We start from the raw sequence: 13,639 nt of genomic DNA on the forward strand, positions 1-13,639 counted from the left end.
TTAAGCAAATTTTTAAAAGTGTTTCTAATCCTATAATATTTACCTAAATAATCTGTCATCAAGTTAGTTTTAGGAGATAGTAATTTCAAACACTGAAAATCATCTTGGAAATTAGTTTAATTTAGTGAAGGAAACCAAAGGCCCTCGAGAAAATACTTACTGACTTGAATTGATTTTGAAAGTGTTTTTTTCTCTAAAGGTGTTTTCAGTAACTTGACTCTTATTTTATTCTAAGCCTCTTAGGAATTGTTATATTTTTAACCACCCTAATGGTCTTTAAAGCAAAATAAATAAATAAAACAAATAGTAGTAATAGTAGTAGTAGTAAAGCTAAATAAATAAATAAAATTAGTAGTAGTAGTAGTGGTGGTGGTAGTAAAATGTTTATTTACTTAGTCATCAATTGATCCATTGGACCTAAAACTTTTTGGATCTTTCCTTTGGGTTGCTTAGGTAAAACCTCAGTTTCAGGAGATTTTAAGACTGTCTGAAGAAAACATTGGTAAGTTCATTGTTACTACTTTTAAAAACAATTGAATCGCTTCACTCAGGAAAAATACTATATTCATTATATGCAAATTGCATAAATGGACTAGCAAGTACAAGTAAAAAGGAAAATTTATTTCTTGATTTTATAATTTTGTCACATCTAATCTCTTTTGAGATTTTAGTGAGATTAACTTTTGTTAATTTGATTGTAGATATCTACTTTTCTTGTGATCAAATCAACCTAAGGCTGAGTTTCTCAAACTGAGTATTTGTACCCTGGTAGGTTTGAGTGGTATATTCAAGATACTGAAAATTGTAAAATAAAGGACCTCTAATTTATAATTAGTTATTTAAAACTTTTGAAATTAAAGCTATAGTGGAAGATAATGTAAGGTATACATATATGTTTTTAAAATGGAAGCTACATTCTTGAATGGGCAGCCCCTCTCTTGGTAGTTTTCACTCATCTGTCTTCAGAAGTATGTTGGCAAATTGAATTTAAGTTTTAAAAAATGTTAAAAAAAAAAAAAAAGTCTGGTTATAGCACCATTGGCCTAAGAACTCATTTCTGTGTGGATGTTAGGAAAATGTATGACCTCCCTCTTTTTCTCTTTCTTTCTTTTTTTTTTTTTTTTTTCATTTGTTTGTTTTTAACTTGGTTAATTTGGGATATATAGATAATTCTTATTTGAGTCCACTCCTATCTCAGTGATTTGATTTGAGTGATCTTGAAAACTCCATCTTGGGCTATCCTCAGGGATAGAGAAATGAATACATAAATCTTTTTATATTTGAAACATGATGAGATTTTTTTTTGACAAATGCTTTCTAAAATTTTTATTTTAAAGAGTTAATGTTTAGAACGCCTAATAGTTGGTATTATCTATTTGGTTATTAATTCTGATGATAAATTAGTGAAGAATACTTACATATTTTAGAAACTGACAGCTGTTAGAATTATTCAGTTAGCTCTGAATGTTTAGCTGTTCATGTAGGAAGAGATTATTAATCCCTGTACATATAGTTTGTATCTATGAATCCAATTTAAGCTTATTTCCTAACCTGAGATTTAACTCTCAAATACCAATAGCCACACTCAGCCAATATCATCATTCCCCCCCCCCCAAAAAAAACTCTTATTAAGAGAATAAACAAATCTCAGAGACTAATTAATGTGAAAATGGAACTTTGTTTTTTGCTATAATTCCTTCAGGGCAGTTAGTTAAATTTCTTTATATTACTACTTTCTGAAAAGAATTTGAAACCATTGGAAAAAAAGAGAAAAAAGGAATAAAAAATTTGGGGGGGTACATAAAAGTAAATATAAAGCACTTAGTGCCTACAGAACAATAAGCTAGACCAGGTGTTGGTGCTATAATGTCATGTCATCTCTAGAATTGCTTTTTTGAAATCATCTACAGGTGAATTTATCTCCTCTATTTTACAGTAGCCACAGGATACTCTCCTGTGATTAAATGCTTTCCCCTCTTCTGCTGCTTTAGCCCAAATTTTCCCATTGGAAATAATTGAAGTTATTTGACTGAAAATCCCTATAAATGCAGGAGGGTCTCTAGAACCAGAATACTACTAGAAATTAGGTAGTATCACATATCTAGAAGCGGATTAAATAATATTATATCTAGGTGTCTCCTTTTATCTGAGTATCTTTACGTTTTACTGAATACTATAAATTGAAAGTATAAAAATTTAAGTAGACCCGCTTACACAGACAGGCACTTGGGAGACTTTAAGAAAGCTCTGATTTCTAAGTATGGAAATGGAAGTATAGCATCTCATTTTGATTATTAAAGTTCTTTCCCATCTATCAAAAATGTTTATGCTAACAGCTTTATAAAAATATTAAGTTGTAGTTTTACAAAAACCATTGGATACTTTAATCAAAATTATTTTCCAGAGTAATGATGATATTTATGTGTAAACCTTGTAACTGTTGGAATTTTAAATATAATTGGCATTGTAACTTTTTGCTTTATGTTTAAAATATACTCAGACTTAAAATTATTTTAATGATTTTAGATTCCTCAGCAGGAAATGGGGTCCTCACTAAAGCTACTGTCCCCATTTATGCAACGGGAGTCCTTACGTGTTATATTCAGGTAAGGGGAAAAGTCCTTTTACTAGAAATGATTTAGAAATATCATTCTAAATGCCTTTTTAATTTGTGTACAAGTGAAAATGTTACCCATAAAGGAAAATAAAATTTATGTATTTGTCTTATTCAATAAGTAATTTATAGTGGAGAATATATTTAAGTCTCCGAGTAAAACTGCATTGAATAAATACATTTATAGATGGTGTCCTTATTGATATTTTGTTAGAAGTGTTAGATTACACTTACTTAGTAAAGTTTCATTTTGTTTCAGGACTAATTTTCCGTAAGTAAACAACAAACAAAACACATGTATTTGGTGGAGCAAATTACAAAACATTGTAGAATACTATACTCTTATCATCTTTAGCAAAGTTCCTTTTAATAATACTTTATTTTTCTTAATTGTTATTGCATAATAAATTACCCAAAAACATAATGGCTTATTATAACCCTTTTATTTGCTCATGGGCTTTGCTCAGCTTAGCCTCTCTTTTGTGGCCTTGCTGGTGGTCATTCATGTTGTTGCATTCAACTTTTTGGTTGGAAGGGAGGTCAGGGATCCCTGGGTGGCTCAGCGGTTTGGCGCCTGCCTTTGGCCCAGGGCGCGATCCTGGAGATCCGGGATCGAATCCCACGTCAGGCTCCCGGTGCATGGAGCCTGCTTCTCCCTCTGCCTGTGTCTCTGCCTCTCTCTCTCACTGTGTTCCTATCATAAATAAATAAAAATTTAAAAAAAAAAAAAAAAAAAGGAAGGGAGGTCAGCTAGGGTGACTGAGCTTCCATCTCCATGTAGTCTTCGGGCTTCTCTCTCTCCATAGGACCCCTGGAGCAGCAGAGCCAGACTTAATACATGGTGGCTCAGGGCTCCTAAGAGTGCAAGAAAGCAGTATCTGCTCAGCTAGGGCTTAGGCCTGAAATTAGCACAGCTCTTGTCTTCTCTTGGTTATAGCAAATTACAGGCCCAGCCCAAATTCAAGAGATGGGAACTAAACAAGAGTGTGAACTAGGAGGTATGGTTCATTGGGGTTCACCAGTATAACAGACTACCACACTCCACCTTATTTTAAGGAAATAATACATGATATTATATTAAAGTATACCAAGCATTTTTAAGTAAGAGGCACTCCCACCAGTTAGGTGAAAAAGTATGGGTTCCTGATAAAGCATTTTTAGAAATTCGAATGTGACAGGTACCAGCTGATTCAGTCAGTAGAGCATGTGAATCTTGATCTAAGGATCATGAGTTCAAGCCCCACATTGGATGTAGAGATTACTTTTAAATAAGTAAATAGAAATTAGAGTGTAAGAATGAAAGAGGAAAACCTTTTTTCCTGAGTTTTTCCCTATTACTACCTAAGGTTTCTTTTGCCCTTTGAATTCAAAGTATAACAAATCTTACTGCACTCTTCTTCCAAAGTAGATTTGAGTCGTCGTACAATTTTAAAATCTACTCCTACAGTAACACATACCTTGTAAGAGAAGTTCTAATTCTGTGAAAGTAGCACAATATTCCTTTAAACATTTCTACACTAGTTTCAAAGACTGCCTCAGAATATGAATATTCACAGAATATCCCTGTGTGTAAGATATTTTGTCATGTAGCCTTAATAGATTGTCTGTATTGTTGTTCTTCAATTCATGGAGATTAAATCTCAGCATATTGCCAGACACAATAGCATGTGTACCATTTTCCACTCTCTTTAATTTTGAAAGCTGTACTAGCATAGTGTCAGATCAGTTTTTTCTCTCTTTAACCTCTGGAAGTTTGGTTAGTATGTTGATTTTGACAATAAATAGTATTTTAAAACATCATAAAGTGCCAAATACAAGATTTACCTTATGCAAAGCCCTCAGATTTGTCAAATAAATGAAAAAGTCTGTGAGTCACTGTATGAAGTTCCAATATCTAAAGAAATAAGAACTTCTCAACTAGTTACAAAATGTGAATTGAGGTAGCTTTCATAGACTTCCAGAGTTACTTATTTTAGGAAGCACATACCAGCAGTTAATGTTTCTCTTACTAAACAGAGTACCTGGGTGGCTCAGTCTATTAAGCATCTGCCTTTGGCTCAGATCATGATCTCAGGGTCCTGCCCTGCATTGGGCTCCCTGCTCAGCAGGGATCCTGCTCCTCCCTCTCTCTCTGTCCCTCCCCACTGTTCATGCATGTTCATGCTCGCTCGCTCTCTCTCTCTCTCAAATAAATAAATAAAATCTTTAAAAGAATTTTTTCTTACTAAACAAAATTTTCTCTTAGGGCAAATCACTGCCCTGTTTGCTTTAATAAACAAAAACTATTTTTTGTCTTGAGGTTCCAAAAATGAGAAATAGGATTATACTAAAATTTCAAGTTAGAAGAATCTCTACTCGGGATCCCTGGGTGGCGCAGCGGTTTGGCGCCTGCCTTTGGCCCAGGGCGCGATCCTGGAGACCCGGGATCGAGTCCCACGTCGGGCTCCCGGTGCATGGAGCCTGCTTCTCCTCCCTCTGCCTGTGTCTCTGCCTCTCTCTCTCTCTCTCTCTCTCTGTGACTATCATAAATAAATTAAAATTAAAAAAATTCTTTAAAAAAAAAAAAAAGAAGAAGAATCTCTACTCATTTAGAAAAATATTTCCTAGCTCTTATCTCACACTTTAGGTTTGTCAGGTTTACTATTTGTTTTCCAATTCTTTGTATACTTTGTTTTTGATATATTAGGCAACTAAAATTGAGTAAAATCTCTTCCATCGTTGCTCTGATGCTAGTGTGTCAGTGTCCTAATAAGCTTTACATTAAGTACAATCATGTTCTAAAACTGCTCTCATTGTTCATGCTGATCATTACTTTTGTCAATCCTATATTCCTTCTAAATGAATCTGATTATATATTTAAAAAAAAATGGTAGGTGGCAATCCAGTATTCTTCATAGACCTGTTTATTAATATTCAGAAGCTATTTATTGTTGACCTAATACATCCCTAATAACAGAAAACTTTCCTCTAATTTATTTATACATTTGTTTTGTGATAGAATGTCAGTTTCCCTTCCTTTATAAATTCAGGTTAATTTAACATACGGGGTTTTTTTTTTTTTTTTTAATGTTTCTAATTTAACTGACATTTTCTTCACAAGTTTCTATAGTCAAATTTATTTGGGGCACCTAGGGTGGCTCAGTCAGTTGAGCGTCTGCCTTCAGCTCAGGTTATGATCTCAGGGTCCTGGGACAGAGCCCTGTGTTGAGAGGGAGTCTCTCCCTCTGCCCCTCCCCCTCCTTGTTCTCTCTTTCCCTCTTGCTCTCAGTCTTTCTCTCTCTCAAATAAAGAAACAAAATATTTTAAAAAATAGATAAAGTTTATTTTATTAATATATTCTAGATAGAATATGATACAAGAAAAAAGTGTTTTCTGATTATGCAAATAATGGTTTATTAAAGTTTGAAAATATAGATTATTTTTTAAGTCCAGGATGTGACTATTTCTTTTAGACACACAGTAGTGTACATTTCAACAAGCATGTAGCTTCTGACCACTAAGACATTGCAAAGATAATTTTTTGAAAACAGATTTTCTCTTAGGAAGATAACTTTTACTAATTTGTATTTAAGTATTTAGTATCAAAATTAATGAGAACTAAATTTGGTAAGGATAAGTTTTAATTAGGAATATATATATATACCATTTTATGTTTTAAAGCAGGACTGTCTAATAAAATTTTCTGCAATAGCAGATATAATCTATATCTGAGCTGTCCAATAAAGAAACCACTAGCCACATGTGGCTATTAATTAAGCACTTGAATTGTAACTAGTGCTACTAAGGAACTGAATCTTTCATTGTACTTAATTTTTAATCTAAATTTAAATATAAATAACCACATGTAGTGAGTGGCTACCATATTGGACAGTACTGGTCTAAATCTATGAATCAAGGTAGTCTTTGTCCTCATACCATTGTGGTCATAGATATGCTTAATAAATATCTTTAATTAAAATGCTTCTAAGACTGGATATTTCCCTGTGTTTGGTAAAATTTTCTAACTATAGGTAGGAAATTATTATTTGAGTTCTACTTAATTTCTTAGAAATTTATTATCAGTCTTTATCCTCTGTAGGAAGAAGACCGAAAACTGTTAGTTGGATTCTTAGAAGATGTAATGACCCTGCTTTCATTATCTCACGCTCCTCTTGATAGCTTGAAGGCTTCTTTTGTGGAACTGGGGTAAAAATAATAGCTTATAGTTTTTTTATTATTATTATTCATATAGAGTTTAAAATTGGATTTATAGAATACATAGTTTGAATCTAAAAATATTGGCATACACACCAAATATTTTGGTTTAAGGCCTAAGATTTTTGTTTGTTTTGAGTTTGGATTTTGATTTTGCTTATTTGTACATTCTTAATACTTTGTAATCAACACGTTGTAATAAAAGAGTGGGAGAAAGAGGACAGACATGTTTTATTTGAAGCAGTTAGAGAAATAAAGTTTAGATTTGAAGAAAATTTAGTTTTCTACTGAAAATTCAAACTGAAAAAGGAGCCCAAAGTGAGAGCCAGTTCATTAAGCTCCTTTTTCTGTCCCATTTGATTTGCCTAATCCTGCTTATAATCACATCGTTTAGCTGCTATTGTTGTTTTATTTCTGTCTTTACTGAAAACGGGCTTCTGCACTTAATATAATCTTGTGTTTGGATAGGCTTCACAGCCAACTTATCTTTCCATATAGATGATTTGAGTTGATCTGCTTTGATCCTACAATAAACATATGGCATAAGTAGGACACATAGTGCTTCCCCAGTTTTTGTAGATGTAGAAATTAAGCCCCACAGAGGATGTAACTTACCCATCTGACTCTTAGTCCAATGTTCTTTTTTTCCTCCTAGGTAAATTTTGTTTTTCTTTTTTTTTTTTATTTTACTTTTTATACTATTCAAGAGTTGAAATTTCTGTCATAATTGTAGTTTATAGAGCCTAAAAATATAATTCTCAAATATGCTAAAAGTTTGTAGCTTTATAAGGTGGCTTCCTTTTTTAAAGAATCTTGGATGTAACCTATTAAACCTATACAGAGAATTTCATATGTTTTGCCAATATTTTTATCATTAACATTACTTGTAAATGTAGTATTCTTCAGTACACCAGTAAGGCATGTGGCTCTCACTTTTAACACTGAGTTTTTTCTTTCAGTGCAAATCCAGCCTACCATGAGTTATTGTTAACTGTTTTATGGTATGGTGTTGTCCATACTTCAGCACTTGTGAGATGTACTGCTGCTAGAATGTTTGAGGTATGTAAACAAATGCTTCTCTCAGTAAAGATTATAATGATTGTGTTTAGAAGAAGAAGGGAATGTTTCCTTAAAAAGTCTTTGCATACTGTTACGTTGATGTATATTTTATGCCAGTAAACAATATCTAGTTGTGTACTGTGTGATGGGGCAGAAATTTAGCTTTGATATATTTAAGAATGTTTTCTAGCCTTATTGGTTCCTTGGATGTCATTCTATTATCAGTCTATTTCTCAAATTTTCTTTTAAGTCTTATTTTAATTTCCATCCTATATAAATCTTTCTGACTATACTTTTCTATTTATTGAGATAAAATGGCTACTAAAATAAACTAAAACAATATAAGATATATCTAAAGTTGTAAATTATGGTTGGATTCATGAACAACATTAAAAAATTAATTATTGGAAATATGGAAATACTTTTTGATTAGTTCTATTTGATTATTTCCTCACATATCATATCTAGAATAACATTTCTATACATTAACTGCCCACAGACACTAAGAGAGAAAATCTAGTTTAACTAGATTTTCTTAAATTGCCACCTACCCAAGTTAAGTGTGAAATTGAAATGCCTGTCTTTTGAAAATCAAAATCTCTATCATAGAGGAAATGATTCCATAGCCTACTTTATTAATTTATGTATTCATCTGTTTATTGATTAATTTCTATTTCTGGAACTTGTATATGAAGGCTAAAATTGATGTAGAGTGTTTCTTGTTGCTGTTTAACCTTACCATAGAGCCTGACTGCCTGGGTTCAGTGTCTGTCTTTACCACTTAGTGGCAAATTCAAACTTCTCTGTGCCTTGGTTTCCTCATCTACACAATGAAGGTGATAATAAGTATCCATCTCAAAGGATGTTTGTTAATACGAAATGAATTAATACTTGTAAAATTCTTAAAACCGTGTCTGGCACATAATAAGAACTAAATAAATGTTAGCTATCATCACTTTTTTTTATCATGCTGCTATTTCACAAAATAATATATAGTTTAGGAAACATATATTTATCCAAGCTAAAATTATCCCTGATAGGCATGTGATTCTTAAAATACCTTAAAGTATCTATTTCCATAAAAGGAATTGGATAATTCAGTGCTTTGAATAATTTTTCCTGAACTTCAGAATTTTTCCGTAATTTAAGATAAATTGCCATTTGAAGAACAGGGCACTGGTACTTTTAAAATGTTTATCTTCCAGAACTTCTAAATATATAACATGCATTTGTGAAATCAAAAGAAAATTTCAGTCTTACCAGGAGGTTGAGCATCCTCTGACCATGTTACTTCCTCAGTTATTATATCTATTTGATTTAAAAAAAAACTATAATCAGGTGTTCTTTGTCAAGGTGAATGCCAAATTAACAATTCAGTTTCCTTCTGTAGTAAAAGTTCCTTGTGAGTATAAATAATTTTTCATTATTCAGTATGCTGAAAAAGTCATCCATGAAAGAAAAAAGTTTACCTTTATGTAAAAAACTATGTCTTTAATATATTCTTTTCATAGGATTTTATTCTAAGAGCTTAAAAGCTACTTCTTTCTCTTAAACTTTTTTTTCAAATTATGTATGCACTGGAAAAGCATACCATATAACTGAAAATAATTTAAATAAATAAAATGAAATATCCTTTTTATTTTTGGGGGGTTATTTCTCATATGTGGCATTTGTCTGGTTTTGGTTTCTATATTTGCAGTCAGTGCTGAGTTGGAAACTTTGCCTGTGCTCCAGCAGTTTTCAGTGTTCTTTCAAGTTGATTATGAACTTCTGAGTCCAATTTGAGAGATGGATTTGTTTCTATATTTTTTCAAACTCATTTATGATAAAAAATTTTCAGTGATCATACCAGTAAAAGTCATTAGTAGAAAAAATTAAAGTTACTTTTGGAGGCACCTGGGTGGCTCTGTCAGTTGATTGCAGCTCAGGTCATGATCTCAGGGTTCTGGGATCGACCCCTGTGATGACCCCCATATCGGGCTCCAGTCTCAATGGCTGTCGGCTTGAGGATACTCACTCACATTCTCCCTTTGTCTCTCACCCTGCTCATTCTCACTCTGTAAAATAAATCTTAAAAAACAATAAAGTTACCTTTTTGTCAATGATCCTCATTTTGAACAAGATGATACTAAAAGAATAAGAATGTTTTGTAAGGTTTTTTTATACCAATATTCTATAACATAAAATTATGCCTGCTTCCCCCCACCCGCAGTGAATTAATTCAAAATAAAAACATAGAAACCAGACCATTTATAATAAAAGAAAATTTTTAATGTGAGACCAGAAACTGTTGAGAAGTAACTGAGAAATGGAACATAACAGGAACATAATAAGAGATATTTAATAAAAATGAATGCTAAATGTAGCTCTAAGTTTTCATACAGCAGGACAAAAAGGGGAAACCCAGTCAATCATATCATTCTAATTAAGTAAGAGGCAGTATGTTACTTTTTGAAGTAGCAAATTGTTATTTAAATTGATTTTTAAGGAAACTTGATCATATAACATAATGGATTTCCCAGAACGTACAGAAAAAAACTTCATGTAATGAATCCTCATAAAGATGCTAAGCATGTAACAGTAGCCAACTCAAAGATGGCTGGGGCTCTGAAAGGGATGTGACTGAGTAAGTTTTCTAACTCTGCCTATTGCCTCCAAAACCCCAGACAAATTACTTAACTTCCCCAAGGCTTCGTTTCTTCGCGTTAAAATATTGGTAATAATTGTACTTAGTTTTAACAATCAAATGATACATTTTATGTAAAATGTATAATTATCAGTAGCTCTTAAATTTTGCTTTTTGGCTTTCCAGCTTAATAAAGAAATTACACTTAAAAATGCAGAGCAGGGGGGAATCCCTGGGTTGGTCAGCGGTTAGGCGCCTGTCTTCAGCCCAGGGCGTGATCCTAGAGTCCTGGGATCGAGTCCCGCATCAGGCTCCCTGTGTGGAGCCTGCTTCTCCCTCTGCCTGTGTCTCTACCTCTCTCTCTTTCTCTCTCTCTCTCTCTCTCTATGTGTGTCTCTCACATGAATAAATAAATAAAATCTTTTTTAAAAAAAATGCAGAGCAGGGATGCCTGGGTGGCTCAGCAGTTGAGCGTCTCTGCCTTTGGCTCAGGGCATGATCCCAGAGTCCCAGGATCAAGTCCCATATCAGGCTCCCCTTCTCCCTCTGCCTGTGTCTCTGCCTCTCTCCATGTCTCTCATAAATAAATAAAATCTTTAAAAAAAAATTTTTTTTTAATGCAGAGCAGTGAAAAATTAACTTGTTCCCTAGATTATCCCTTCTTTTTCTTCTTAAATGCTTTTTGGCTGCATAAGGTAGCAGGCACTTTGAGATACACTTTACTGATTTGGATCTAAGCTATCTTATTTATAAAGCAGTACAGAGAAGAAAGTTTTATTTAACAGTATTTGAACTTCTTTCCCCTTTCTGCTTGACATCTATAATGTTATCACATAACATTATATGACATCTTATTGTCAAACTAAGAATCCCACATAAAGTGAGCTCTCCTGTCCCTGATATGATAGATATGTGGGAAGAAATGTGTTAACACACACATAAGGTTGTGTTTTTTGTTATTAAAAATTCCACGGCATCTTCCATCTTCCGTGAGGCCTAGATCCATTGCAAGGTGAACAGATTGATTGGCTATAGGATTAATCTGTTTTTAAATTCTGAAATTCAGAATATAGGATTAAGCTCTTGCCCTTTTAAAAACAAAATGTATACTGCTCAGTATTGGCCTCTTCTAGATTTAGGGTTGGTTGCTAAATGAATTATTTTATCATTGGCTTATAGAAATAGGTCTGTGCTTATCGTATTTGTTTTCTCATTCATTTCAGCTTTTAGAGAAATGCAAAACAACAAACTGTAAATGTTAACTACTTGGACCAGCCAAAACAATTTTTTAATTAATAATTTCTTCTTTCAAATATCTCCTAAATCTTAAATCCATGGAGCATTCATAATAATTAAACTCACATTTCTTGAATACCTAATCTTTGTCAGACACAGTATTTAGGTATATTATGTGTGGTGGTAGCACAACGATCCTTTAAGATAGATTACTATCACCACGTTCAGATGAGAAAACTGAGTTTCAAGAGATTATGTGATACATCTAAGGCCACGTGGCTGATAAGTGGAGAGCTAGAGTCTGAACCCAGGTCTAATTCCCACATGTAATACTTTCCATTTAGGCTGCATTATGTCTCTGTACTTCAAAAGAGAAAGCTCTGTGATGTAAAAGGTTGGGAATTGTCCTGGATTTTTAAGTTGACTTGCAATAGAACAATCAGAAGCAGTTTAGTGGTAGCTGCTAGCCATTTGAATTTGGTTTAAAAACAGTCCAGTTTGTACCTTCTTGGTCATAATAAAATGACTCGAGATGTACTTCAATAAATTTAACCATACAACCCAGAAAATATATATATATATACATATACATATATATATATATATATATTTAGTTAGAAAGAAAGAAAGAAAGAAAGAAAGAAAGAAAGAAGGAAAGAAAGAAGAAAAGCTTTCTTTTAAATTGCATTTCATTGAACACAGAAATTGCATGGAGACTTTGACCAAAAGTACAAACTGCTAACAAATTGGTTACAAACTCTTTTCATAGACTGCTAGGCTATTTAAGCTTTATTTCCCTGCTAAGCATTCTCTGCCTTTATAAAGCACTCTAGTAGCAGTATTTGCTTAGCTTCTAATTTTGGTTTTGCGTTTTCTCTCTTTCTCTTGGTTGTTCCTTCCTTCTTCCCGTGGCACTGTTTGCTCTTTCCATGCATCACCTGTGAATCCCCCCTGTGTTGCCCAATCAGCTGTTGGTGAAGGGGGTGAATGAAACTCTGGTAGCTCAGAGGGTTGTTCCTGCTCTCATTACTCTCTCCAGTGACCCTGAAATGTAAGTGTCATCCCTGCCTTTTACATTCAGCATCCCTTTCAAAATGTGCCTGTCAAGAAATAACCATCAGCTTTTAAATTCTTTAAAGAATATATTTATCTCTTTAAAATAACAATATTGGATTATGTTCACTTGATTTTAAACTTCATCATACTGTTCATGTATCTTTTTTTTATGTCGACTGTCACATTTGGAGGCCATATATGAAAATAATACATTAATAGTATTCTCAATAAACATTTCCAAAACTTAAAATATGCTGATGGACTATTTCTTCCAGGCCAAGAAAGGATGCTCTTCTAATCTCACTAACATGTTGTTACCAGTAAGTATAGTGGCATGAACCAAAGGCTTAACATTTTAATGTCTCATGTGGGTGACTAAACCGAGAAAGACCAATGAGTCTGCCTGCCCATCCTCAGTCACAGCTAACCCAGTTCTCATTCCAGTTTACCAAACCATTTTTTATTGCATGTTGACTGGTTTACAGCTGACTCTTCGAGGCATGAGTGAAGCGTTAGTTGACAAGCGGGTTGCTCCGGCCCTTGTTACCTTGTCCAGTGATCCTGAATTGTGAGTTCCACAGACTGCGACCTTAAGTTATCCTGTCTGTCTTTTTGAGCATTCTTCTTGGTCTGCTTTTTTTTTAATTTAATTTGTCATTGCTAGAGACTAATACAGTATATTTACCTTGTACTTACTTTGATATACATTTTAATAATCAGTTTTTCATCTCAAAGAAAGTTTCAGTTTCTTTCTTTTTTAATTCTAACAGCTCTGTCAGAATTGCCACAATTCCGGCCTTTGGCACTATTATGGAAACGGTTATTCAGAGAGAGGTAGGAAATGATTGAAATTT

General features: G+C 33.3%; 1 protein-coding gene across 8 annotated transcripts in view; it reads left to right on the top strand.

Annotated features, from left to right (window-relative positions):
* The window catches only part of RELCH (RAB11 binding and LisH domain, coiled-coil and HEAT repeat containing), a 119,759-nt gene that overhangs the window by 80,006 nt on the left and 26,114 nt on the right, over positions 1 to 13,639 (top strand). For 5 of the 8 annotated variants that reach the window (XM_041739670.1, XM_041739666.1, XM_041739668.1 and 2 more), the window contains 6 exons: positions 454 to 502; positions 2,527 to 2,606; positions 6,693 to 6,799; positions 7,768 to 7,867; positions 12,698 to 12,780; positions 13,556 to 13,619. In XM_041739670.1, the coding sequence (XP_041595604.1) occupies positions 454 to 502; positions 2,527 to 2,606; positions 6,693 to 6,799; positions 7,768 to 7,867; positions 12,698 to 12,780; positions 13,556 to 13,619 (483 nt within the window). Of the gene's footprint in view, positions 1 to 453; positions 503 to 2,526; positions 2,607 to 6,692; positions 6,800 to 7,767; positions 7,868 to 12,697; positions 12,781 to 13,270; positions 13,354 to 13,555; positions 13,620 to 13,639 lie in introns of those variants that run through there. The other 3 variants (XM_041739667.1, XM_041739669.1, XR_005985463.1) reach the window with 2 other exon arrangements.

This window comes from Vulpes lagopus, chromosome 24, assembly GCF_018345385.1.
Source record: "Vulpes lagopus strain Blue_001 chromosome 24, ASM1834538v1, whole genome shotgun sequence".
NCBI lineage: Eukaryota > Metazoa > Chordata > Mammalia > Carnivora > Canidae > Vulpes > Vulpes lagopus.